Raw genomic sequence first — 27,774 nt, 5'->3', positions numbered from 1 at the left:
CTCTCGTACATAAAATTCAGTTAAAAAAATGATAATTTCCAAATTCAAGAAACAATTTTTAATTTACTTCTCTGAAGATGTGACCAAACTAATAATGATCACTCCTTCAAAAATGAACTCGCCATTATGCAATATTTTGTTTTCAGAATATTGTGATAGGAGCAGCTTTTATTGAGCTATGAGAGGGATCTAAAATAAACCTGGAAAGCCTGAAAATGAAGAGTTTACTCATAACCCCAATCCGTTGCAATCTATTAAGAAGTTTGAGTTGCGCACTATTAACTGGAAGGTTTTTCAACAGTTTCAGTTTGTTGGTGAATTCACATAGCAAACCAGCTTGCCAAAAGGCGTTACGGTGTGTAGTTGTACTTGTAGGCAAGCATGCTTCACTTCATATGACGGCTTTCCAGTCTGCCTACAAATTGAGAGAGCATCTGAAAGACTGCTACCAAGTGTTGAACGTTGATCCAGAAAGCACCAGCATCCCGGAAGCGAAGGAAGCCTTCCTCAAGCTAGCCAAGGAATATCACCCAGATACTAAATCGCCAACCGCTGATGTGCGAAAGTTTAATCAGGTCCAGGAAGCCTATCAAGCAGTACGAGCAGATCTCGAAACGAGAAACGAAGATGCGATGGGAGAGGATAGTGTGAGAGACAGGGGGTTGGACTTTGACATTGAGCACACTGCTCCCCAACACCGCCAGTACTTGGAGTTCGAAGGCATCGGAGCGGGGACCCCTTCCCAGCGACATAAGCACTACCAGAAGTTCCGGGTCCAGCGAGCCATGAATTCAGTCTCCGAGCATCGAGTTGAAAGGATTTTACTAGACAAGGAGGGTTCAGCTTTAGTCAACCTGGACAAGAAGGCTGCCAAACAGATCAAGACCACCAACGTCATCGATAGACTGGTTGAGGATCTCATCAAAGATGCCATGAACAAGGGGGAGTTTGAGAATCTGCCCAACAAGGGGAAACCTCTCCCGGACAAGACACGGATGTGCCCCTACTGGGACATCAGTGACCACAACCTGAACCAAGTGCTGGTCAATAATGGCTATGCTCCGGAGTGGATCCAGGCCGAGCGGGAGATCAGATCGGAGCTCCTGGACATGAAAGACAACCTCCTGAAGGCCAGGCTTAAGCTAGGCCCCGAACCTCTGAACGACTTCAACCAAAGCAAGTGGCAGGACCTCTTGGAGACCTTCAAAGAGAGAATCAAGTCCCTGAACAAGAAGGTTGAGCGAAGGAATCTGATTGTGCCAGTCCTCCGACTCCAGATGGTGCATTTCCAGCCGCAGAGAGAGATTGACAAAGTCCTAAAGGAATATGACGATCTAGAAGGGACTAGGATCAAGATGCAGGATGAAAGACTGAGAGAGAATCAACAAGCTGAGAGATTTATGAAACTGGATGGCCAATTCTTTGGCAAGATTGGGGACAAAATTTTCCAGAAACTTTTCTTCTCTGACAAAGAGAGGATATAAAGACCTTTGTATTTAAATAAAGACTGCCAGATGTTGGAGAGGGGGACTTTTGGACAATTTTGTAGAAGTTCATCCAAACAGTTTGAGTTTAACCTTTGGAGGAAATTACCCAGGATGTGTGAACAAAGATAATTTAAACAATTGCTGTGCCTTGTTATTTATCAAATACAAGAAGTGATAAAAGATTGCCTGTGTTATGTACGAAACTAATTGTCCCCGTCTAGCTTTACATGACGGACATGTAATTTTATTCAATGTTCACAATGATCCCTTTTTTAACTTGTCACAAAAACAATGTCGGCACGTTTTAATTCCCAGTACTTAGATTAGTTCGTTCTGTTCACTAGGTTTCATATTGGACAAATGATTGATACGCCCATCTGTACATAACTATTAATTATAAATTTATGAAATTTATTTTGTGGTCATCAAAAGAAAATGGGTGATAATGCATGGAACTAAAATGTGTTTGCGAGCTAGAAGTACACCAAATTCTGTCTTGTGCATCTTAATTCCACATATTTTTTGATAGAAAAAGCATTCCTTACTATTATGACATTACTATCTGAATAAATAGTTGCGAGATGAATTTTGAGGAAACGAAAATTTAAGAAGCGTGGATATTTTTCAATCGAGAATCCATATACATCTAATATTCAATCACAAGAAAATGAAGTTGGGTGTACCGCGCGCCCCGCCCCCATTTTGGGTTTCTCTGTTCTTGATTCATGCCGCCCTCTATCGGTAAAGAAAAATCTAGAAAAATCGAGATTCAATACATGCAATATGGCGGACTCCAGCGAGGAACGATTTGACGGCATGCTGATGGCGATGGCCCAGCAACATCAAGGGGGCGTACAAGAGGTAAAGAAGCAATTAGGAGGTTGGAAAATGTGACAACTACTTGGACGTATGGTGCATGTGGAATTATTTTATGCGCTTCGGTTTTGTTTAGGCATAGGCTAGGCCCTAGATTTAAAATTGATCTTTGCGACGTGCACAAATCATACCATTCGACATGTAATTCAGACACTTTTTTTAAACAATAACATGATTAAAGTCGGACGTAGGCCTAAGTGCTCCCAGACTCGAGATCCATTGCGTTTCAATAACATAGGTCTGGGAGCTAGATGAGCATAACAAGCCAATGTAAAAAAAAAAATCCCAGATGTCCGGCCTGGGTGCCTGTCGGTGTTATTCTGTCATTTCTCATAATTTCAACTCAAAACTGTACGTACTAGTAGGATGGGTTGCCCTATTATCGCGGTACTTATCACGTTTCTCGTTCGGAATAGAGATTGCCCACTAACCTTCCTGAATTGTCCTGTCTTTTGTGTAGTATAACTCTTCCTTTTTAAATTAATATAAAAAAATCCGACGGTTGGGTGGTCTATTCCGTGTACGATGCCTGTGAAAATAGACATGCGCGGCGTGTGCGAACGGAGGTGGACTCCCTATTATCGCGGTATGCGGGAAGTGGTTTTTATAATGATCCCAACTTTTTTGTTCATAGTTTATCTTTGACCAAAACACCCCCTGAATAAAGTCTGATATTTTCCCTGTAACGTTCAAGTTGATTAAAGACAAATTTTCTGCAGGATGATTTCTTAAGACCCTGCCCTTCCCCCGAAAGGAGAACACAAATCCCTGAGGCAAGTCTACTGATCGGCGATTGAGGGCGCCATTCACTTTACACGGTGTGCCGTTTTATTTTCGCTAACGCGCGGTGCTTATTTTGATCCCGTAAAAGTTGTTACGATTTCGCGCTGCAAATATCGTCGTTCGACTTCATTTTACATTTGCAGCTGAAGAATGGGAACCAGACAATGGAACTTTCATGGACAGAGCACAATTAAAGATTTATGTTAAAATATAAACGGTACCTTTTAGCAGACACGGTGAGGGAAAATTTTGCAAGTTTTGGAAAACGTTAATATTTATAAAAATCGTTAAAAGTCCCGAAAGACACAACATTTTTTAATCGTCCTTTTTATACAACTCGGTAGAAAATCCTTGATGACTGGTGAACTGGATAAAAATCGCCACTTGAAGGAGTTTTGACAACGCAAAAAGAGAAATTTCCCATGCCGCGATAATAGGGATGCCGCGATAATAGGGAGTCCGACTATACTAATTCAATGATACAACGTTCAAGAGTTAAGAAAGAATGTTGCATCCTGACAGTGACACCACTTTTGTCCATCAAATATTTATATTATCTCAAGACTCAAATCATGTCAATGAGGGTCAGTCATTTGACATTTCATTATTGAAAAGACATGAATCTGGGACCGAGAAACATTTCCAACTTTGTTAGCAATCCTTTGAAAATGCACTCGACTCTCCATAGACTTTGTACACAACCAAAGAAGCAACATCTTGATTCTTTCCAAGACTGGCAAGAGTTATACTCTTTTTAATTGACTTATCAATTAAAGTATTATATGGTTTTCTTTGCTTTCACCAGCTTATCACCACATTTTTCTCCTTCTTGAGAAGGAAGACTGACTTTTACCATGGTGCACAAAAAGGACAAGCTGAAAAGGTAGGTTGCATTTGAATACCTAAAATCGATTTTGCATTTGATTTTTTAGAGTTATTTCAAAATAGGAACTTCAATCATGTTGTCCTTAGTAACTTAATCCGAATATGTCCCAGGAAGATAATGCTCCTAAGGGAATCTTGTCTGTAACAGCACGTCATCGAAGCCTTCAAGAAGCAACAGGCTATGGCGATGGAGGAGAAACGCAAGCGAGACGAGGAGTCGGCCGCAGCCAGGAAGGCCAAGGAGGAACGAGAGGCTAAGAAACGGGCAGAGGAGGAAGCCAAGAGGAAAACAGCTGAAGATGAGCCCAAGATACGGGAGATAACAGATGAGGAGGCTACCAGGCTGCAGGAAGAAATTAAGGTAATAAGAAATCGGGAAGAAAGAGCAGTATTCACAACTTCAAGTACATTTGCCCTACGAGTACAAACTTGTACATTTCTGAAAGAATGTAAGCATGAGCACAAGACTTTTACTTTTCCATGGGTAGGATTAGATTTCAGTTGGTATATTTGTTTAATTCCTAACTCCTGTTTTTTTAATTATATTTCGTTAAACAAACTGTAGAATGAAGGAGCTGCAGAGACCAATGGAACTGCTAAAGAGACAGATGAGAAAACTGCAGAAAAGGAGAAATCTTCTGAAAAAAAGGTAAAATAAGCACGAGGCCACTTTTTCAAATCTTGTCTATTTTACAATTATAATTCAGGGGCAAGAAGTTTGGTATGTCAATTTGGAAAGTATTAGTTAAGGCAACAATTCGGGTGAGATTTAAATGTTATAGATTTTACCAAACTATCCTGAGTAATCCATCAAGAAAATTATCGACAGTTGAGATGCATCCTTGAGGCTGCGGCATCTCATTAAATCTTGTTTCTATGGCAACCCATCTTCTCTAGGATGAAAGTGATGAAGAAGAGGACGAGAAAGACAAAAACAAACTCAAACCCAACGAGGGCAACGGCGGGGACTACCCACACTACAGATTCACTCAGACACTCAGCGAACTGGAGGTGAGTTCTCAATTCCTACGGGGTTTGTCTCATCGGAATACCTACGGAGAACAATATGAGAAATGTGTCCGTCTTGCTTACAAATGTCGAAATCTTTAAACGTAATCATTCCAGATCCTTCAAAATCCATCTGGAGTAATGAAGTACTCTCTGGGCCAAGACCAAGACTGTACAACTTTTCTTCCTTGTTTGCGTTTTCTTTAAATATTGAATAATTGTTTCTCTTGGATTTCCTATAAAACAGGTCCACATTCCGTTTGAAGTGCCTTTCCCGATCAAGGGCAAAGACCTGATCGTGGAAATTGACCGGAAGCGGTTAAAGGTCGCCCTGAAGGGTCAGCCACCGGTCCTGGAGGGCCAAACGTTCAACGAGATAAAAGTGGAGGAGTGCAACTGGGTCATCGAGGACAAGAAGCGGGTGGTCCTCTTTCTTGAGAAGGTATAAGATATAAAGATTACATTTACATTTATTTCAGGATGTGGGTATGTTACCCCAATTAAAAAAAAAGCAGAAATTCAGTTTTTAAAACCCAAACTGTTTTCCTTTGACCTTGGCTTCATCTCTGACTTTGTTTCAGTGCACCTTACTGAGACCTGTAAACAGGAATTCAGGTGTGGTTAAAAGCGGTTGAAGAGAAATTGCTGTAAAGCGTCCTACTCATGGACATATGCATAATCCTTTGAAAGCCAACCCATAAAATGAATATTTTCATCAATAGGTTAACATGATTGTGATATCCGTTTGCAAATGTCTCATTTCTTCCTTTCCTGTGCAGATAAACAAGATGGAGTGGTGGAGTCGAGTGATTCTCACTGACCAAGAAATCAACACGAAGAAGGTCAACCCAGAAAACTCAAAGGTGATTTCAGATTTTTCTATTTTTATCCTAGTTGTCGAATATCACAGACATACTTCCTTCATCTACAATAAGCAGATTATTTGTCACTGGTTTTTTTTTTATTTTTAAGGCAGAGACATTCTTCAAAGATTTGTTGTCCTTGTAATGACCGTATAAGTAGGGGAACGACTGCCTTTAACAGTTTGAAAACTGCCCCAACATCCCACTCAGATAGTCAGAGATCAGCCAGCAAATTATTGTCCATGTAACCTCTGACCCAGGCTCAATTAAGTTTAAAGTTCCATGGACACATACGAGAGCAAGCTGTAGCCAATTTAGAGTTGGCCTTACTTTCTGGCAAAGATCTCTGAAATCACCTTTTCCAATGAAACTAAAATGTCTGCAGTTATCTGACCTGGATGGGGAGACAAGGGGGATGGTGGAGAAGATGATGTTTGACCAGAGACAGAAGCAGATGGGACTGCCCACCTCGGATGAACAGAAGAAACAGGAGATGCTTCAAAAGTAAGACTGTCTGAACCAGGCATTGCTTGGCCATGGCATTATCTGTTGACACATGTTGTAGCAGTCGACACTCGTTATACAAACTTTGCTGGACCAAGCCAAAATGTTTGTTATATCAGAACTATGTGTTAAAGGGAATGTACATCATTGGCTTTCGCTTTAATTTTTGAAATGAACTATTTGAGGGGTTAGTATAATATGATCAAATATTGTTACACTGACATGTTTGAAGTTTTGTGTTCGAAAATGCTGGAAAAACCATGAAAAACAAAATGTTCAAGTAGTCTGGTTCCCTGACTCAATTAAAATTGAAATGGATCAATTTATAGATGCCGAAAAATTGTGAGGTAAGGGAACCAGTCTAGCTGGCCTGCACTCGTTCATGAACATGTAACCAATAGCAAACACAATTTGGCCTGAAACAAATGGTAAATTTGGAGCAGTTGAAAAAATAGTTAGGTTTTTCGAACGGTGGACGGCCGACCACCGTTGGAAATGAATACAAAAATACCATTTTCTTGAAAATGACTTCACACCAGATGCCATAATTTTACAGGATGCTTAAGAGTGTCATTTACCAACATCCTAGTTAGGTATTTCATAAAAACTTGGTAGTTTTATTTTTCGATGTTTGCAAATGTTGTATTTTCCCTTTAAGTGGAGTTCCAGTCTTATTCACTGTACAAGTCAATGCAGTCGGGACCAAGGCTTCATGTTTGCTATAGCCAGAATTTGTATTAACAGTGTTTCTATTTAACGAGATTCGACTGTAGTGATAGTCGGTATCTTGATTACGATATGGCATTGGACTCCTCAAAATAACCTTAACATGTGTTAATAGCAGATGTTCTCTTTTTTGGGTGGGTGACAAATGCAAACATTGGATTGACAGACAGTCAAATAGACACATAGGTTAGGACAATTAAAACAGACGGACAATTTTTATACCAACTTAAAGGGAATATACATCATTTGCTTTTGCTGTAATTTTCAGAAATGGATGGAATTGGGGGGTCGGAAATATATAGCAAATATAGTTACCCTGACTTTTTTGAGGTTTTGGGTTCGAAAATGCTATAAAAACCAAGAAACACCAATCATTTTCCTGTAGTCTGGTTCCCTGACTCCATATAAGAAGAAACAGAGCAGTTTACATACATTGGGGAATTGTAAGGTCAGGGAACCAGTCTAGCTGGCTTGTACCCGTTCATAGGTTTGTTATCGATTGCAAACAAGTGCAATGGTCAATTGGGGCAAGTATTTGAAAAAAGCCAGTTTTTTCCAACGCTGATCGGCCGATCAGCGTTGGAAATTGATACAAAAATACCACTTTTCTTGAAAATGACAGTATACCAGGTGCCATGATTTTACAGGATGCTTTACACTGTCATTCACTAACAGTCCAGCAAGGTATTTCAAAATGATTTGGTAGTTTTATTTTTTGATGTTTGCAAATGTTGTATTTTCCCTTTAATGGTTGATTCCACATCTCTGATTGATTCCACAACATGTGCTTTTTTTTTTTATCTCCGCAGGTTCATGAAGCAACACCCTGAAATGGATTTCTCCAACGCAAAGATCAACTAGATATGGGAACAAACACGCTATTGACTGATGTCAGGAAATTACAGGAAATATATCAGCCTTTTTGTATATAATATCATGTTACTTGAAATACACAGTTTAAATTATTAATGCACTTTTATGCTTTGCTGCAATACGCATTGCATGTATTTCTGGGGTTTTTTGGTTTCTAAATTTTTTCAGTTCAATACCATTACCAGTTGATATATTCAAAGGGAAAAAAGTTCCTCAATTCATACAATGGCTTAGCACTGAGAGGCTGTGTTTCAGTACTACTGCTGGGCGAGTACCTGGAGTACTCATGAGTAGTTTATGCTACTCATTCTACTTGTGAGTTTTTCATCTACTCGAGTACTCGCCATGGCATGAGCAGAAGCATGTACTTGCGAGTAGCTATTTTTTTTTTTAAGGAGTATGATTGACCAAGTCAACAAGAAATGACTCGGTGCGAATGTGCGGTGACTTGCATGCAATTTGCTTGTTACTTTGGAAGAATTCACATCGTAATAACTTGCAAATGTCATTTTTCTGCTTTTTTGGGAATTCAGTTAACTACTCATGAGCAATCGACTACTCACGAGTAATTTGTCTTTGGGTACTCTGTTAATAATAAATAATAATACCGGAGTCTTATATAGCGCACGTATCTACCTACAATTAGGTACTCAAGGCGCTGGAAATTATGTCTGTTATTCAAGACAAGAAATGAAGTTGATGAGAAATATGAGACCCATTATGTAGCACCTTATAAGTGTTGAAACATCGCAATGAAAACGAGAGGAACATTTACAAAATATGTCTTTTTGTATTTAATTTTATATTACTTTAAAAACTGAAAACTATGACGCGAGAATTGTACCTTGTACGTCTACCTTATTACACAGTTTAATGCCCTTTCATGCTATGCTGCAATACACAGTGTTTCTAATTTTTTAATTGTTATTTTTTTCACTTTTTTGTGGTGATTGGAAATACGATGCCATTACCAGTTGATGTATGTAGATTCAGGTGAGGGATATGGCTTAATCATTTACACTATAAACATAAGATAATTATAAATTTGATAAACAAAAATGAAACCAATAATTTTTCATCTGATTTCTTTCTTCAACTCTGTCTAGGAGTGACAATAAACGTGGCCATAATAATGATGTAAACCTGTGGAATAAAATTAATGCAAGAATAAAACTTGAGACAGGAAAAACAATTTGTTTTATTTCTTTTGCATAGTTATTTTATTACACAAATGAAAAAAATGACAATTTTTATAAACAAAAAATATATATTCTATGCAGAAATTGGTAATTTTTGGTCATATTCATACCTGTGAATGCACAGATTGAAATAAGATTTGAAGGCTTGCAGGGTCTCCTGGTGACAGGCAGAGTATACCGTCCGAAACAAGTTGTTCTCGGTTCGTTTTAGAACCTCACAAACTCACAAAAGAGATTTGTCACATGGTGCTACAGTAAACCATCTAAATACACAGATTGCAAATCCTTTTCTGTGCACAATTAGAATTATGAAATTTGTCAAGCACTTGTAAAATCACTTGTTGCGAAAACCCTTTGTGTTGTACGTTACTCTAAATGTCATCACATGGAATTTGTGAATAGGCCACACACGACCATGCATACTTGTTCCATACCTGTGGGGACCGCACACCTGATGAAGGACCAAAAACACTAGGGGACAGTCAAAAGTCCCCACAACTGTGTCAAAATTGTCCAGGTGGACAGTTTCCACATGGCTCAGTCCCACTTATGAATAATAAATGCCACACACAATCCATGAAGTGGATGTTACTGTACTTGGACAACCATCTGTTACTGACTCATACCATGAACCATCCATCTCAAAAACGAGCCTCACATTCGAGACGAGCTGATCTTCAGCACTTTACCCGAGGTATCCGTGTGTTCGTCATATTCCACCCCATGTCAGCCTGGATACGTGATCTGTCTTCTTCCGTGTCGCCTTGATGAATCCCAGAAACTGGAGTTCGGATACGGCACGGATGAACCGAGCCCTGTGTGAGGTCAAAGGTCAAGGAGACAACAACCATGTAAGCTCGACAAGTGAGGAATGGACATCTACAGCAGCATGGACTTGGTGCATTGACAGTAAAACTACATGTACAAAGTAACTGTCACAAAAAGCTAGTTGAGCACCGTTGGTTTGTTTACATACATTTGAAGTAATTTGTTGGTACTCTGAGCCACATTAGCATGCTAGCCAATGTGTGTATGCAGTGTCCTTCACTTGTTCTCAAGAGTGGTTCATGCTCAAATCTAATAACACTGTATCACTGGTAACCAGCAACCCCCAAAAATAAAACAGAATCAATAAGTACATCAAGTCGAATCAAAGTATTCAATGACTGGATAAACGATCTCTTAAAACAAAAGGTTAAATCTCTATGAGAAATTTTATGATTGGAGCTTTTCATCACAGTCACTCATTAATGATGAAAAAGGATACTGCAGCTGTGGATTTGGTTTCTTGCTGTTGCCGTGGGAACTGCCATCCTCGTCTTGTTCTCCTGTTACCACAGTGATGAAGGCCTGTCCAAAAATCAATCCACATAAGTCTCAATGAAACAGGCTATCAAAGGATGTTATTTATGTCTACCCCAATAGACCTGTCTTTGCCAAACACGGGTTGACAAACTATGGAAGGTCAATGTCGCAAAATTGAAGAATAGCTATCAATGTTTCAAAACATAATAAAATAACCAACAAACATTACCAAAGACTAATAAGAATGCCTCTTTCTTACATATTAAGGGTTTCAATTTGCAACTTTTGGCAAAATCTGATGCCATGATTGTTTTCAACATAATGAAAAGTAGCATCTGCTCAACCGGAAATGCCCACACAAGCTTTAACATGGGGAAATGACTACAAAGATAGCCCATTTTTACACTAAATTCCTTGTATCTTCAGAACGGACAGTCCCACAAATCTGGGGGTTGCAGATTATGAAAATTCATTCTTCTGGCTTTAAGTCCATCCATGTCTGGCTTGGAAAGGCAGAAAAACCACTGATCATTTTTTTCTTGAAAATGTGGGGTATGAGGCAATTTCCTATGGAGCGGAACAGAAAATGACCGTTTGTGACAGACCTTTGGTTGTTTATCTCAACGTATCTCGAGAACCCAATGTCAGAGCATACTGGGGGTAGCGGTTTTGTAAAGAGGATGAAGTTCTCTTTCCATTCATATAAGACTCGATTTCATTGATTAAGAAACCACTGATGATTTTTTTCGTCAAAGTTTTCCCCTAATGACTGGATTTCTTGCAGAGGTCAGTTGTGTGAGTGCACGTGGCCAGCGTGTTGCATGTGGTATCCAAATCGCAAGGTCAATTGGGCAAACGGTGGAGCTGTCTCACACACATCATCTTTTGCGCGTTTGGGCCCCAAACTTTTCATTATGTATACAATTTTTGGCAAAATCTGTTGCCAACCATGGCTTAAATTGATGCCCCAGTGGTAGCACACTCAAGATGGTGCTCATTGTTTACCAACGAAAGAAAGGTCTACATATTGGCTTGATTTGTAACCTTTCCGTTATCGATTGCCCACCTGTAGCCAGTCATAGAGGTTGATGAGTCGCCCACACTCCATATGCAGCTTGTAGGCGATACAGACATCAGGCATCGTGCTCAGGACTCCCCCAGCCTCTGCTTTACACGACTCACTCTGTGAAAAACAAAGTACAACATTAAAATTATCCAAAAAAGTTAATGAAGAAACTAAAGAACCCTTTGCTGGTGTGACCGTTTTATTTAAAGTACATAGGAATTCTGTCAAAACTCGGATTCAAGCATCCAGCAAGTGCTTTCTACAACTGGACTAGAATGGTGTACTTGTGTTTTTTGGCTTAACAACTGGGCCCAATTTCACGGCGCTGCTTAACAGTTAGCAGAAAAGGTGTGTTTAGCATAGCAGAAAAATTTGCTAACCTTAAGCACTATTTCATGGCGTGGACGTGCTAACTATCGTGCGTGCATGGAGATTTCTATTGTTACGTCACTAAGTTAAGCAAATGTTTCCTCTGAAGTAAGCGTGCCTTTTGCTGTGCTTATGCTTACGGTTTCCATGAAATAGACGGAGGCTCTGTTAGCATAAAATTGTGTGCTTAGCAGCGCCGTGGAATTTGGCCCTGGTCATTAAACCCTAACAAATTGCAAAATGGAGGATTTTGCAGGATTGCGGCTAAATGGCAAAAGTGTGTGGCTGATTTTGGAGGATACACTGTGTCAAGGTCTCAGGCCGGACCTTGTGTTGTTTATGCTCAGCCATGCATACATTTAGGCCTGTATTGTACTTGAAATCCTCCTCACTGCCATGTCACTGGCTCTGCCTCAACATGTTTATAGGGATTGCTGGAGGATTTTGCAGGATTGAGGCATTGGTCACTCCTCCAAGGAACACTTTCAAGAAATAAGGGAGGATTTTGCAGGATTGAGGCTTTATGCTTTTTTTACATGGCGGCAGTTGGAGGATCTTGCAGGATTGAGGTTACATCCTAGCAAAAATGCCTAGGGAGTTAGGGTTAAAGTGCCATTGGATCAAGTCATATTTTCATAAGACTTAAGTATTGTTCCTCTAAACTGATCTGTTTAAAATAATAAATGAGAATATTTCTGAACACATAACTTGGGTTAAACCTCTAAAAAATAATACATCTTGTTTCAATTTTAACTGGTTATTTTGGCACAGAACTTTTAAAATATATTTCGGGTCTCATAATTTGTTGAGCTACTAGCTCTTCAACTCATATGAATTTGACTTGCAATTCAAGTCCTTCTAAACCTTTTCTGTGGAGGGGATTGAAGGCGAGGGGGAGAGGGGGAAGGAGTTGGGATCAGCCTTACCTGTAGGTAGTGATATGGGTTATTCAGGGCTGTCTGTATTGCGGCTCTAGGCGAAGCGTTGATGTGGCGTCTCACATCAGTTACAGAGTTGTAATAAAAGATCTCATGGAATGTCAGATTTAGCGGACAAACCAGATACTTTCTAAAAAAAAAAAATAACACCAAAATATTTACAATTGTCCTCATGCACTTGAAATATCAAGTTTGTTTTTTTTTATGTCAGAATAATGGACATACACAACAATGGATACATACAACCTTAGCCTTTTAACAAGGCTTCATTTAAGGCCCCCAGGAAAAACAGTTCTTAGATAACTGATGGGGCTACCCTGGTAAAACAAAACGATAAATAAAATAAATAAATAAAATGAATTTATTCATTTCCAAAGAGCATAGAGTCTAATGCAATACCTGAAACCTAAATCCAAGTATTCTAGTGTCTCATTTACAAGGCTCTCATAGCGTGTCGGTTTGCGCGTCTTTTTCACCGACTCCATCAGTTTCTGCTGCAGGGAGCGCAGGGTGACACGCTCGGTCTTGGATCCTGACTCCTCACTGGTTTCTTCCTGCACATCATCAATAGGCTGGTGATCACCCTCTGGATAGTTTGAAATATTTCGGGGGATATTGAATGAGACACACAAAAATCATCCACATTATTTGCTTAAGCTAGCAGTTACCCTCTATTTAACATTTGAAATAAAGCAAGTGAATTTATTTTGAAAGGCCGTTTTTGACACATTTACTGTTGGTAATTAAGGTTAAAAGTCATATTCAAAATTATTTCTGGTACAATTTCATTGAAGTAGGTAGCTTTATATACTCTAGATCATCACATGATTAACAGAGAACTCTGCAGAAAACTGTTGATGAGGTTTGGTAGTTGTTGGTAATCGTGTCATGTAGACAAGTGGCTCATTTCATGGCCCTGTCATCACTAGCATGACTATAGTAGAAAGTTCTGCATTAACTAGCCTATTCCACGGGTCGGCATGGAATTCAATTCATGTGCACAGGAACGTTGTTACCGAGGATTCTGTGCTAAAAGGGTACACAGTACACCTACACACAAAATGTTTCTGCTTGTGCTGTTAGCACAGAATGGTGATTGTTTGGTGAAGAATTCCATGGTTACTGACCTGTGATCGTTGCCAGCCGTGTGTGTAATGTCTCCAGCTGAAATCTGGCATCCTGCACCGGGTTATCGCTGCGTGTCAGTCTTTCAATGCAAGATTCCATCAAGGTCATCAGCTCATCTCTGGCCATCAGTCTAAAAACAATCAAAAAGATTGTGTACACAAACATATAAAGGGGTGGACTTTAAAGTGGCTCAATTCTGAAAATTCTTCATATCGGAATAACAACTAAACTAAAAATATACATGTACAACCAATGTTAAATATACTGTGACCTGAAAAAGAAACATCAAAATCACTGACCCAATTTGACAGATTCAACTACAAATGTCTTGCTTTGTTTTTTGTAAAAGCCATTAAACTTACTTAAGCAGACCGAATGCCTCCTTGTAGCCAGGGCTTTCCCATATGTTCCCCCCCAAGCACATTGAGTACAGCTCCCGCTGTTGCTTTCCCAGTGGGTGGTGGGGCAGGTGACCTGTTAGGATGTTCAGGCATTCCATCAGTGGATAGAACGCCCTGTGGTAATCTACCAGCTTCTTGAGCAGTTCCTGGAGTGTTTTCTGATGAGAACATGGTTACGAATATCAGCAAAATGTCAGAATAAAATAGCGAGTGTAGCACTACTTCTGCAGACATTTTGTTAAAAATTTTACGTTTTGAAAGAAATGAATGCTTAAAAAGTACATCTGCGAAGTTGAGATTAACAGAAAGTGTTTTTAAATAAGCACTTTTTTCCTATTAATATTTATTGAAAAGGTTACAATAATCTGCAGAATGACAAGATGACAGAACAAGAGTGTGAAAAGTTCAAAAAGGAGTACAGCTGTAAAACTATTTTAGAATACTGGGGGGGGGGGGGAGTAATTTCACTGACATTTTTTGTCTGTTTGCAAATAATTTACCTTAAGATGTTTGTCATCCAATAACAGCGCCCTCTGTTGTTCTGGAGGTTGATTCTCAACATACCTAATAAAAAAAATCAAGTTAGCATTGCAAAAAAAGGAAAAAGGAAAGCGCATATTCTAAACACAGTCTACTTTTAAGCCAAGTGTGTACACAACGCAAATATGAAAGTAAATTTTGTGACATCACTGTAACAGAAACTAGCAATAGCTTTGAAAATTGTACTGCAACTGTTTCATGACAAAAATGTTCTGCTCATTGCAAGAACTAACTTACTAACTAACAGACTAACAGAGATCCATGATGATTTGTTGAGTACGAAAAAGAAGGGATTTCACGAAAAAAGTAGAAAAAGTAAGAGGAAGGTAAAAAAAAAATGTAGGAACAAGTAGGAAAAGTAGGAATACTTGAAATTCTGAATCTTATTAAGGTATTAATTGGTGTGTCTTACGTTCTGAATGAGGCTGCTTGTCTGAACAGCTCTAGGTCATTGTGGCCCATTGTGCGTAGTCTGATGAGAGCCTCACCATGGTTACAGCACAACAAGCTGAGAGGGTGGCTGAAGAAATGGTCCATCATGGAGAACTGAAATGAGAAAGCAAGAAGACAAAAATAAAATTCTAGTCTAATTATTTAACCCAAAATTCTTCACATTTAAACAAGTGTCTGCAAGTCCCCCTTTGCTGAAAGAATTTGAAAACATGAAGTCTCATATCTCAGTTTGCCTTTTATCTTTCCACGTTGTAGTTATTTCTTCATTGTAAGATAAATTGACAGTGTTTTGAGGTCGATGTACCTGCAGTCCTTTGACAAAGTTGATCACGGAGAAATCGTGGAAGAGGAATATGTCCAGGAGCAGTTGGAAGACTTTGTGGCCGAGCTTGAAGGGATGGGACGGGGTCAGCAGAACCTGTTAAAATAATTAATACAACAAAAAAATGACCTACATTATTATTATTATTATGGTTTATTAAAAATCCAATGTCTTGCAGCCTTGCGGCTGAATTGCACATGGTTACAAAGATAAAACATCAACACGTAAAGGACAGGTCTAATGTTTTTGGACAAATTAAAGGGTTTGGGCAAATTCTGCAAAAAAATAATAATATGAAATCAATCTTATGATTCTAGTTCATAATCCTGATCCAGAATCCAACATATTTTACAGCATCTGACAACTTTAGATGCTCTGAAACCCCTGGCATATTTGAAAATACAGATATATCTGCTCAAATACCAATGTATCTGCTCAAAATGGCACCTTCTAAAGACATTTCAGCCAATACAGCTTATCAGGTTGGCATTTGTCTCCAGTTTCTGTGACTTGAAATGACCAAGAATATTTCCATCCACCGGGATGGGATGCCAGTAAGTCCATTGTAGTTTACTCTCAGATAATGCAGGTACCTGTTCACATTCCTGGGTATAGAGAGGCAAGTGGTGGTAAAGTGGCTTGCCCAAGGACACAACAAATAACCAGCAGCAGGATTCAAACCCCTGATCCTCTGATCACAAATCAGAAACCCTTACCACTAGGCCATGCTCCCCTGATTTTCTGCATTCCATCAAATAATGGCAAATTAATCGTCAAAGATTTAACCTCTGACCTTGCTGATGAGCTGGCTGAGATAGGCCGTTGAGGGCTTGGCCTGGAACTTCTCAATACTCAGCAGGGAGGAGACAGCCTGGGGCAGGATGCGATGGATGGCAGTCACTGATGTGGCTATGCCAAAGATCAACACTAGAGGGAGCTCTGATAGGTACTCGCTGATGAAAAAATATATCAATTACAAAACTGTTATAACCTGTAGGCCCTCAATACAAAAGTTACAAAAGTTGCAAAACTTGGTTGGAGTCAAAAACGAGGACTTTTGTTTCATCACCAAACAAACTACCACTGAAGTCTACTTATTCATAGAGTCCTAGCTCCCAACACAACCTGTGTATGCAGTAATTGTGTGTCCAGATCTGAAATTGTCCATTCTGTCAATTTTTGTCAAATTTTAATTCAGAATTCTAAGTGGAGAAAACATCAGTTCAGGACTGGAAATCTTTATTTGACAGTCTGCCTTTTCTGATCAGAGTCAGGCCAGGCCGAGATGTTTAAAAGATACCGACACAGAAATATATGCAGTATTACTTTATGTACTTCTATTCCTTTCATCAGGCATGCAACTGGGAAGTCACAAAAAAAGAGGGAAGTTAGAAAAAAAGAGAGGAAATTCAAATCTTTCCAAGACTTTTTACTGTGGTTTTTCTATTTTCAATGATACCCATGGGAGGTCAAAAAAGAAGAAATAAGCTGATGTGAGGAAAAGCTGCATGCCTGTTTTATACCTGCAGATTAGTATGAAATCTTGCAGGACTCGTGGAGTGAAGCTCTCCAAGTCTTCAAACAGCACGACGATGGGTGGAAACTCTGCATAGTTTTTGTTGAGCACGCTGCTCGATCGTCTTCTCTTGCTCTTGGGAGACTTCTTGGCCAGCTTGGGAGGCGAGGCCTCTTGCTGTTGTGTCTTTCTTTTCTGTTCAGGGAAGAAAATGTAGGAGGCAAGCATTGGCTAGAGAGTAAAGGCAAAGAGTTTTATGGTGAGAGAAACCTCACTGGCAAGAATATTGTAACATATTTGATAATAGTCTTTATGTTTGACTATACCTATATGTTAGGATATGGGGAGTACCCTTATGAGGTCACTTTTCCCTGTACAAGGGTGAAATCACAGTCTTGGTATGCTGTGGGGGTATTGCTTGGAAAACAGTGACGTGAAGACCTTGGATGTAATGTGGAACACCTGTTGTGAGAGTGGTATCAGGGATAGTCCAAATTTCGGCCTTACAATATCAATAACAGTGACACTAAGGGTGACAGCAATGGTGACAAAAACGTCACGAGCAAAAGCACTAATGATAATGACACTGAGGGGTTGACAGTAATGGCAGCATAAGACAGTGAAATGGTGCAATGACATTGACAGCTTCGGGGACAGTGCCGCTAGTTGGAACAACAACAGTGACACAGTAACAGCAAAAACTAGAGGTTCGGGTTTGTTGAGTTACAAACGCAGAGTGGTCGGGCTGGCATATTTTCTTGTGTTTACAATGACTTAATTATAATTGAACTGCACAATACCCCTCCCATTACCCTGCACCCATTACCCTGTGTTTTTCACAAAGAAAATCACACAACCTGCAGTTGAACTTGTTGCTACCTTGACAAGCCTTGTAGGCCTATCAGGAAGCGCACGTCTGGTGCTGCATGGATGGCTACTCAAGCATACGACCAGTTGGGACTATTGGTAGACTTGCCGGAGCCTCTAACGTCGTTAGAGTTTATGCAACATATGCTAATCATATCATAAAATGGCTTTTATGGGTTTTTTTCTTTGGCATGGGCATAATAAAATTCTGCACTGACTTTACGACAGAAAAGTTTGTGGCTACACGCTGTAGAAATATTAATTTTCAGCATTCAGATATGAGAGGAAAACTGGTGAAGCGCGATTTGAATCGGTTATGGAAAGAAATCTTGTTTTCCTTTTATTTGAGGCTAATTTCTATATTTTGAATTCACCTAACTTTGACCTTCCGGCATCCCCGGAAGGAAGTGTCAAACGACTTTGACTTCCGGATGATGACGCCATCACACTGTTTTTGTGTCTAGCATTCCTCACTAAACACTTTTATTATATATGTGTCTGTAGTAAAATGCTTCCGCTTTTGAGCTATATTCAGTTTTTATTGCACTTCCGGTAACACCGGAAGTAAAGGTCAAGCGGTTTTGTGTCTGGGGACAAGAAATGTTCCTCACAGCATAGTCTACAACCTCACGAAAAAACGAACACGATACTCTATTTAGTTCAAAAGATATAACGCAAACTATTTTGTCAAAATTTGCCCTTAAATCGCTTGTAATTTGATACCTGATGACGTCATGATGGCGTAACAAAAACTATAACATCTCCGTAACAAGGTACAAGTTCACACAAGGTTTTGTGATCATACCGTGAACCGTTTGGAAGAAATGTTGCTTTGTTTTGATTTCAGGCTAACGTCTTCATTTTGAATTCATTTAACTTTGACCTTCCGGTAGACCCAGAAGTAAAGGTCAAGCGAGTTCACGTACACGGCAAAAAATGTTTAGCGATTAATGGTCTATCTGATTACAGAATACAAACATCATTAAATGTTTAGTTCAAGAGTTATAAGTGAAAGTAATTGGTCACTTTTTCAGTTAAAATCACTTGTAATTTGACACCTGATGACATAATCATGACGTCAGCGTAATATGCACCACTTCCGATGAGGGTCGATATATATTGAAAGTTACAAGTTCATACCATATACCGTTTAAGAGAAAACCCGCGGAGAAGTATTGTCCGGAAAAAAAGAAAGAAAGAAAGAAAGATTAATCGCAACAAATCCAAAGAGTGGTCGGGTTGTGCCCGACCACTCAATGACAGTGTCATGGCCAAGGACAGCAGTCATGAGGTGATTTTGCCTTTTAAAAGCCACAGTCTTTTACTCAGCCCACTGTAACATTATCAGGTTAATCCCTTATAGTCCAGGCAAAATACTTCATTTTTTGAGTGAACCTCAAACAAATTGCAACAGAACTTTTTCCACCACAGTGCATTTCTATAAGGTCCCTAAAATGACATACTAAAAGTCCAAAAAAATCCAAGTGGTGGAAATATGCCTAATTTGCATAAATCCAAAATAGCCGAAAATTTTAGGACTTTCACATTGATTTGGTCATATTTCTTATACTCGATAGCTTTTTCAGGTACTTAAAACGACAATTGTAGTCCGTTTACATTGATTTCATAATTATTCTAGTCCTACGTAACTTTCAAGATCCCCATGTTTCCCAAATTTGCCATATGCCGTATAATAATTTGCATAAATGCAACATATTAATTTGTATAAATTAAAGTTAAAATTATGGCTGTCATGTGTGGACATGTCACAATTGAATTTTTTTTGATAATCCAAGTTCAGTTATTTATACATAAATATCACACCACAGTGCATTCCTATAAGGCCCCTAAAAAAAGTCCAAAAAATCCAAGTGGTGGAAATATGCCTAATTTGCATAAATTCAAAATGGCCACTTAAATCATGATTTTCATATTGATTTTGCCATAACTCTCGTCCTACATTGCTTTTTGGGGTACTTTAAACAACAATTTGTCCTTTTACATTGATTTCATCATTATGTTAGTCCTGGGTACCTTTGCCGTATAATAATCTTCCCATACAAACGGACAAACCGCCAGCACCACCATCACTACTTGAGGTCATCAGATGTGGGTGTAAGAAGCGTTCTTTCGTTTTGGACGGTTAGTCATGACGGTTCGTGACAGCTCGTCATGACAGTCGTCCTGGCAAATCACATTCCTCGCTAAAACGAAGGGGCGTGATCAATGGATCTTGGCCAATCAACTGGCTCCTCTGTACGGTAAACTTTGTTGTTCGGGAATAAAGACTTTAGATTACTATTCAAATAATTATGGAACACACACACACACCTACCCGCCAGGGACTGCCACGTCGAATGCCATGGGCGTCGCCAGGATTTTTTCTAGAGGGGGGTAATGCACATTTCGCCCCCCCCCCCAAAAAAAAAAAAAAAAAAAAAAAATACCTGTACTTTTGCCAGCATATTCTCAATTTATCTTTTTTCGAGGGTGGGCATGAGGGCATTTACCCATCACTTTTTTGATGATAAAAAATAGTAATTAAATAGTAAAGTCTGTCAGGAGCAGTGTGGCCCATTGGGCCATGGGCAGCGCCAGCATTTATCTCCGGTTTCAGAGAATATTTCTATTCCCCCTGGATGGGATGCTAGTCCATCGCAGGTTACTCCACAGCTAATGCCGGCACCCATTTATACTCCTGGGTGGAGAGAGGCAAGTGTGGATGAAGTCTGCCCTAGGACACAACATAATGGCCAGCCGCTGAATTCGAACCCCTGACCCTCTGATCATGAGTCACAAACCCTAACCACACTACGGCACAAAAAAGGAATTTGATCACTGCTTGCTCAATTGGAAGTTGGTTGCTGCCTCGGCAAATAATATGGAAGACATAATCTAACTTTTGAAGCACATTTCTTGTGCTGCACATGGCTACCCGAAAATAAAAACGTCAAACTTCAATTTGGAGATTGACGGATCCTCTAAAGTCCTTGGAGTTCTTGTAACACATGCCTGTCATCTAAAAATACACAAAATTATGGCTGTTTTGTCTTTGCACAGACGTAATAAAATTATATTCTGAATTATCGAAAGAACGGTTCGTGGCTAGACTGTACGAATCTTAATTTTCTGCATAAGCAATAAAATATGCTTATTTTCTTAAAAAAAAAAAAATATTTTGTGGCTTTTTGGTTTTTGCAGGGCATAATAAAAGTTTGCTCTGTTATTTTTTGGTCCCATTTTAATAGTTTATAAAATTAGGCAGCTGCTGAACGGCAGAGGGAATTGCAACCGCCCCCTCTAAATCTGATACTGTAGAAGGAGGCTTGTTGGAAATGAGAGGCTGCAATTATTGTCCATTTGTCTTTTGTTCTTCCCCGTTTCTACTCATGAATATTAAGTTGTGAAGACAATTTTTTTAAAGCCAGCCATCCAGTCAAAGTAATAGAAGCAGAAAAAAAGCTGCCTAATATGGGAGACGTGATCCACTTTTTTTTGGTTCACATTATGACTACTCAAAAACATAAGCAGTGTCGGTAGACTTCAATTTGGAATTTGACAGAGCCTCTGAGTCCCTGGAATTTATTTAACATATGCTTATCATCTAAAAATACATGTTTTTTATTGTGGCTTTCTTGTTTTTGCAGGGCGTAATAAAAAGTTGGCTCTGAACCAACGAAAGAATGGTTCGCGGCTACATTGTACGTTCTGTTGAAACTAAACTGGTGAGGTACCATTGCAATCAGTTATGGCGAAAAAAAGAGAAGTGTATGAAATAAAATAGTTCTTGTTATTTCGCCCTGGGGTTGTTGTGCGTGTGCCCTTGGGCAAAGCACTTAATTTGCCACTCATTTTGCCCACCCAGGATTTTTTTTTGTAGCGGGGGCAAAGCAAATTAATTGTCCCCCAAAATCCTTGTATTCTCTCTAGCATATTCTCAATTGAACATTTTGTTTTTGGGTGGGCGGGGGACATTTGCCCACCCCACCCCCAGTGACACCCCTGCAGACACCCATTTGTTAAATGTGTATTAAACCAATAGCAAATATGACTTAAACTAGGCAGGAGGCACATGTCGTGCAATGTTTAGAATTCTGAAAGAAAAGAATTGAGAAAAAAACCTCTTCCATGCAGGCACAGATGAAGTCGCACAGAAAAATGAAGGAATATGGGGTATATTGCAAAAGTGACATTTTAGTGTTTGAATCCACATGTACATAGTACTATATAAACACATGCACTGGGTTCAAAACTACATGTAGTGATGAAAGTTTGCCAATTTATTCTCGCAATAAACAAATGAGATGCTGAAGATTATAGTCTGCCACATAAGGGTTCATTCTAAGATACAATGATGTACGTGTAGATGATAACAATCAGACTAACATTGCATGCAAGCCAATATGGATGATAGGCCGCCAATATGAATCTTTGTGATATTTCTGTATTCATAACTGAACTTGGATTATCAGGAAAAGTACAATTGTTTTCTCCCTTCACAGTAATCATATATGATAAGAAGTTAAGCTACGCTTTCATTTCATTTACTATTCCGTATTTTGTATTTTGAGTTGCATATTCGAAACTGATATTGTTAAGTGATTTAGCGAGAACCACTTAAATAATTGCGACTTTAACTTTGATTGTGTTTTTATTTAATTGACTTGCTACTTGTTCCTTTTTAGTTGTTAAGAATTAGTATTTAACTTTGTCATTCTGTTCTTGGATGAAGATTACTCAATATGTATCTTGCGCCTCTTAAATCAGACTCAATAAAAGTGCAAAACCTGATGAATAGTTACCCCCGCAACCCATTTTTCATGGCCTAAGTCCCAACATGGGTCCTAATTGTGCTGTAACTTCAACTTTACTTTACTTTATTTGAATTTATGCAAATTAATATAAGGCATTTATGCAAATTATTATACGGCATTTGGCAAAGTTGGGAAACATGAGGGATCTCGGAAGGTACCCAGGACTAGAATAATGATGAAATCATCGTAAAAGGACAAATTGTTGTTTAAAGTACCCCAAAAAGCAATGTAGGACGAGAGTTATGGCCAAATCAATATGAAAATCATATAATTAGTGGCTATTTTGAATTTATGCAAATTAAGCATATTTCCACCACTTGGATTTTTTTGTACTTTTTTTTTTCGGGACCATATAGAGATGCTCTGTGGTGTGATATTTATGTATACATACATGTAACTTAACTAGAAGTTATTAGGGAAAATTCAATTGTGATGTCAACACATGACAGCCATAATTTTAACTTTAATTTATGCAAATTAATATATGGCATTTATGCAAATTATTATACCGCATTTGGCAAATTTGGGAAACATAGGGATCTTGAAATTTACCTAGGACTAGAATAATGATGAAATCATTGTGAAAGTCCTAAAATATGCGGCAATTTTGGATTTATGCAAATTAGGCATATTTCCACCACTTGGATTTTTTTGGACTTTTAGTATGTCATTTTAGGGACCTTAAAGAAATGCACTGTGGTAAAAAAAATTCTGTTGCAATTTGTTTGAGGTCAAACCTTATATTGCCTGGACTATTAAGGCAGTTTGCCAAACCACAGGTGGCCAGTCCAGGCCATCCCTCTCTGGACACACACGCATACAGCCCACATAAATAAATGTACAGCCCCTTCATTTCCAGTTTTTTTGCACCAAATTCAACGATCAAAAAAAGAAAAGAGAAAGATGGCTTCATTTCAGAACATAAACAAATTTTACACTAGATAATATAGTCATTGAAAATATGTGTGCGTTTTGGCCACTAAGGGTTAAGGCAAACCTAACAAGTCAGTCTTGTTAAGTGATACTAATTGCTTCCTGTTGGTTGTCAGAATTCAACTGTTAATGATAAACTCCCCCAAGGGATTAAATTTTGAGATGAGAAAGTTGATATTCTGGTACAGGCTTGGGCAAAAACCCAAGTATAAGCCCTGTAATCAGATTTTTCTTATAGAAAGAGGGATTTAGGACATAGGTGACAGCAAAAGTGTGAATGCTTGTGACATGGGTGGCAAGTGGTGAGAGTGGTAATGACAATAATGGAAATTGATTATCCCCACCATTGCTACTTTGGTTATTGTCACTTTTGTCATTTTTCTTATCGTCATAGTCCTAACACTGACCTTTGCAGTGTCATGGTACCATGCCCTTAGCACCGGCATTGTCGGCGGTATTTTCTTGATGTTCAGTTCTTCCTCCTCATCACTTATCTGTAGAAAAGCAAACATAATTATTGGTTGAAAACAAATAGAAAACATGTAAAGAAATATTTTCCTCTCAAAATCACATTTCTGAGTCAAGTTTTCTTCCAATGAACAAACAATATTAAGAAAACCTGTGATGGACACTGAAGATAAGAACCTTCTTTCCCGTCAAATTCTTTCTGTTAGATTTTTTCTGTTAGATCCGCAAGTGACCATTTTCTTACAAGTGCAAATGGTTCAAGCCACTGACTAGCAAGGGTAACAATATGTACCTTGTGGAAAATTTGTAAACTGTATGTACTTACGACGTCATCGGTACCCATAAGCTGGGACACCAGGTTGGACATCAGTGCACGGAGGTTGTTGCAGTCTCGGGACAAAAGGTTAGCAACATGGGGAGTCACTAGGCTCTTCAGCTGGGCAGTGATAGCGGCAAACGTTGCACTGTGGTCCGTCACGTTAACACCTAGCAGGCCAAAAAAAAAGAAGTAAGTGCTTTCAGAATTGCACAGCTGTTATTCTACCAGAATGTTATTCTACGCGTGGTTGCTATAATTCGTCAGTTCCGTGTGTGACATCGTGTTGTTGCAATCGGCTGAATGAGAACATGTCCTGGATGCTGATTTCGGGCGCAATTCAAAATGTGACTCGGCAACTTTAAATTGAAATTGAGACCCTAGAATATTGGTTTCTCACAATACACAGCATTCACAGACAATAACAAATGATCTGCTCTACCTTTAGCCTTTCAAGGGGCATCAAGACCTGTTTAAGTAATAGTAACTGAGCTACTTAGTACTTCCCGACAAAAATCCTCCAAAACTTCCCTGACGGACTTTGACAGATCTGGGAGCATTGGGTTTGACGGTCATGAACGTACCTGCAATGAAGGCCGCTGTCGGAATCTCCTTAATGGCCCGCTGAGGTCGTTGCCGTGACGACGCACTGTCAGGGTGGTATCCCCCCTGCCCATTCTTGACAAACTGGATGAGGTCTGTGAAGATCTCCTTATTGACCTTTGACTGCATCGTCTGCGAAAATATTCATTCTTAAGATTTTTTTGATTTTTTCCCTAAAGCACATGGACTTGCTTTTCCTCATAGGTGAACATTATGACAGGTCAAAGAAAAAAGTTGTTTGTGAACACTAACGTGCTAGGCAGTCAAGTCAGATGACACAAAATTCAAAGGAGCTTACTGGCCAAAGGAAATGACAGCAATTTACATTGTGATGGGGAGAGGCCGTGCTCAGTTATGCTCAATATTGTGTTTGCTGCCTTTAACTTGTTGAAAGAAGACACCATTCTCAGTGTCACATTCTCAGGGCCAGCTGTAGGAGGTGTTTAGGATGAAAATTACAAACTTTTAACTCGTAACTTTTTTTTTCTTTTTCATAAATTCACAACTATTACAAATCATATGTAAGGCAAACTAAAAAAATTAACCAGTTTCTTGTCTCCCGCATGCCTCCTTTTTCCCCAACTGCTTCCATTTTTTTTCATCATACATTTGCTATATTTTGTAAACATAGTGTCAATATATTGTCTTTTTATTTGTTTTTAACAAAACTGTAGCTTACTAGCTTTGTAGCAAGTGTTATGGCTCCTTTGGACAAAAACTTGAATCAGCAAAAGAGTCCAAAAAAAATGGAAGAATCAATCCGCCATCTTGAAAAATCCGCCATTTTGGTAAACAATTTTGGAAAAAAATGCGCCTGCCTCCTTCATTTTTTTCAAAAAGCCCAGACGAGAAACTATTTTATTATTTTACTCAGCCTAAAAGTATGAGTAAGTCTTGCCTTAGCCGCATACGTCTCTTACCTCTATGTCTTCACTGACCATATCCCACAATGCTTCATAAGTGTTGAACCTGAACCAATCGGCCTCCGAGTCCCTGCCGTCTTGGCACATGTAGTCTCCAGGGTTCAATGCTTTCTTTGCCTTTTTGGCTTTGAAAACAAAGCAGCCCTGAAATAGCAATGGCATATGTGGGAAATGAATATCAATATCTGCGACACATTTGAAACTAGTGGTTTACAGTATAGAGCAGTGGCGTAGCCAGGGTTCTCTCCATATTGGGGGAAGGGGGGGGGGCAGGTTTCTCACCATTGGGGGAAGGGGGGGGGGAGCTAGACACTGGATGTTACAATGGGGGGTACCCACTTTCTGTTCAACCTGTTAACCATGGTCACTTAGGCCAAATATAAAAATGTTTAGCGTCCCCGCCCGCTTGCTTTTGGAGGCCGCCTCCTTTTCTTTCTTTCTTTAAAAAAAACCCCCAAAACCGAAACAATTATACATTTCAAACAGTGACATCATTTAGGCCTCTTTGTATGTTGCATCTAGCCCATATAAAGCTGGTATGTCATTTCCTGAGTCCAATGGCGGCCATTTAAAAAAAAAACACCTGGCGGCCATCTTTCAAAATAGCCCGGTCGGACGGCCATTTTGAAGGGGGGGAAGGGCCTCCCGCTTCCTTTTTTTTTTTAAAAGGCAGGATGCTAAACATGTTTTTTTTTTATTTGGTCTTATATAGGACTAACAAATTTCCGGGGGGGGGGGGGGCGACTGGGGTAGGCAATGATTTTTGTGTGGGGGCGTGTTGGACCCAAATTAAAATGTTTTTTTTTTTTCCGAGTTTCGAAAGTGGTTGCAACATTTTTTCCATTCCGGATTGAGTTTTTACTGATTTGTGATTATACATGTACCTTCGAGACCGAGCTCGTTTGTAGAGAATCTGCACACATTGTCTCTTTTCCGTTTTGACCTTGAGAACTTGAAGGAATCCAAGGGTATTTTGCCCCGGTTTTCCCAGCAAAGGAACGCTCTACTCGCGTGCAATATTTCACATTGGCGCGTACATTCCTGACATTTAGTAGCACGTGCTTTTTTGTTTAACCACCACACAACGGTGTAAACACGCGTTCATAGAAGTACAGGTACCATACCAGACATGACATTAAAGACCCGGGTCTATGGAACGCCGCATCAAAAAGTATTGCTCTTGTGTACACGTGGGTACAAGAAGTACATGTACATGTACTGTACGTACTGTACATCTACCAGCATTTGTGAGCGAGATAAATTTCGTTTCTTTAGTATTCCCTTATCAAAATGCAAACACGATCCAGATTTCACTTCAATTATGAAGTGAAATCTGGATCGTGTTTGCATTTATATATAATTGAAGTGAAATATGGATCGTGTTTGCAAAGAAAAGAAATTTATCTTGCTCGAAACGGGAGCACCAATTCTCGAAAAATTTACATTTAGCGATCTGTGCACGAATTAATCAAAAATAGTGCAGATCATAATTGCTCGTGTGTAAATAAGGAGAAGGATGGGAGTCTATACAAAACTCGACCTTGAATTTGGTCTGTATTACGCGCGCATGCGCAGGCATATTCACACTTGTTGACTTTTGCATTTTTG

The 27,774-nt window shown here is 39.3% G+C and overlaps 2 protein-coding genes across 2 annotated transcripts; one reads left to right on the top strand and one right to left on the bottom strand.

Moving 5' to 3' along the window:
- The first annotated feature begins 134 nt into the window (after nucleotides 1–134).
- Nucleotides 135–9,183, top strand: LOC119744947. Its single transcript, XM_038221170.1, has 10 exons — nucleotides 135–1,481; nucleotides 2,076–2,348; nucleotides 3,952–4,029; nucleotides 4,180–4,392; nucleotides 4,597–4,680; nucleotides 4,929–5,042; nucleotides 5,287–5,481; nucleotides 5,819–5,902; nucleotides 6,288–6,406; nucleotides 7,942–9,183. Exons 1-10 carry the CDS (start codon nucleotides 216–218, stop codon nucleotides 7,991–7,993), a joined length of 2,478 nt encoding a protein of 825 aa, XP_038077098.1. The 5' UTR covers nucleotides 135–215; the 3' UTR covers nucleotides 7,994–9,183.
- LOC119746095 (origin recognition complex subunit 3-like) lies at nucleotides 8,165–27,254 on the bottom strand. The gene is made up of 17 exons (XM_038222887.1): nucleotides 27,051–27,254; nucleotides 26,164–26,310; nucleotides 25,225–25,375; nucleotides 24,650–24,810; nucleotides 24,264–24,350; nucleotides 17,250–17,437; nucleotides 16,520–16,679; nucleotides 15,709–15,822; nucleotides 15,364–15,497; nucleotides 14,912–14,975; nucleotides 14,373–14,569; nucleotides 14,010–14,140; nucleotides 13,282–13,468; nucleotides 12,871–13,012; nucleotides 11,576–11,692; nucleotides 10,472–10,554; nucleotides 8,165–10,019 (listed from the first exon to the last, which is right to left on the bottom strand). Exons 1-17 carry the CDS (start codon nucleotides 27,087–27,089, stop codon nucleotides 9,914–9,916), a joined length of 2,208 nt encoding a protein of 735 aa, XP_038078815.1. The 5' UTR covers nucleotides 27,090–27,254; the 3' UTR covers nucleotides 8,165–9,913.
- Between the last annotated feature and the right edge of the window lie 520 nt (nucleotides 27,255–27,774).

Source organism: Patiria miniata, unplaced genomic scaffold (genome assembly GCF_015706575.1).
Source record: "Patiria miniata isolate m_02_andy unplaced genomic scaffold, ASM1570657v1 HiC_scaffold_7, whole genome shotgun sequence".
Taxonomy (NCBI): Eukaryota; Metazoa; Echinodermata; class Asteroidea; order Valvatida; family Asterinidae; genus Patiria; species Patiria miniata.
The sequence above is the reverse complement of the archived record's forward strand: the minus strand, read 5'-3'. Positions and strand labels throughout refer to the sequence as shown.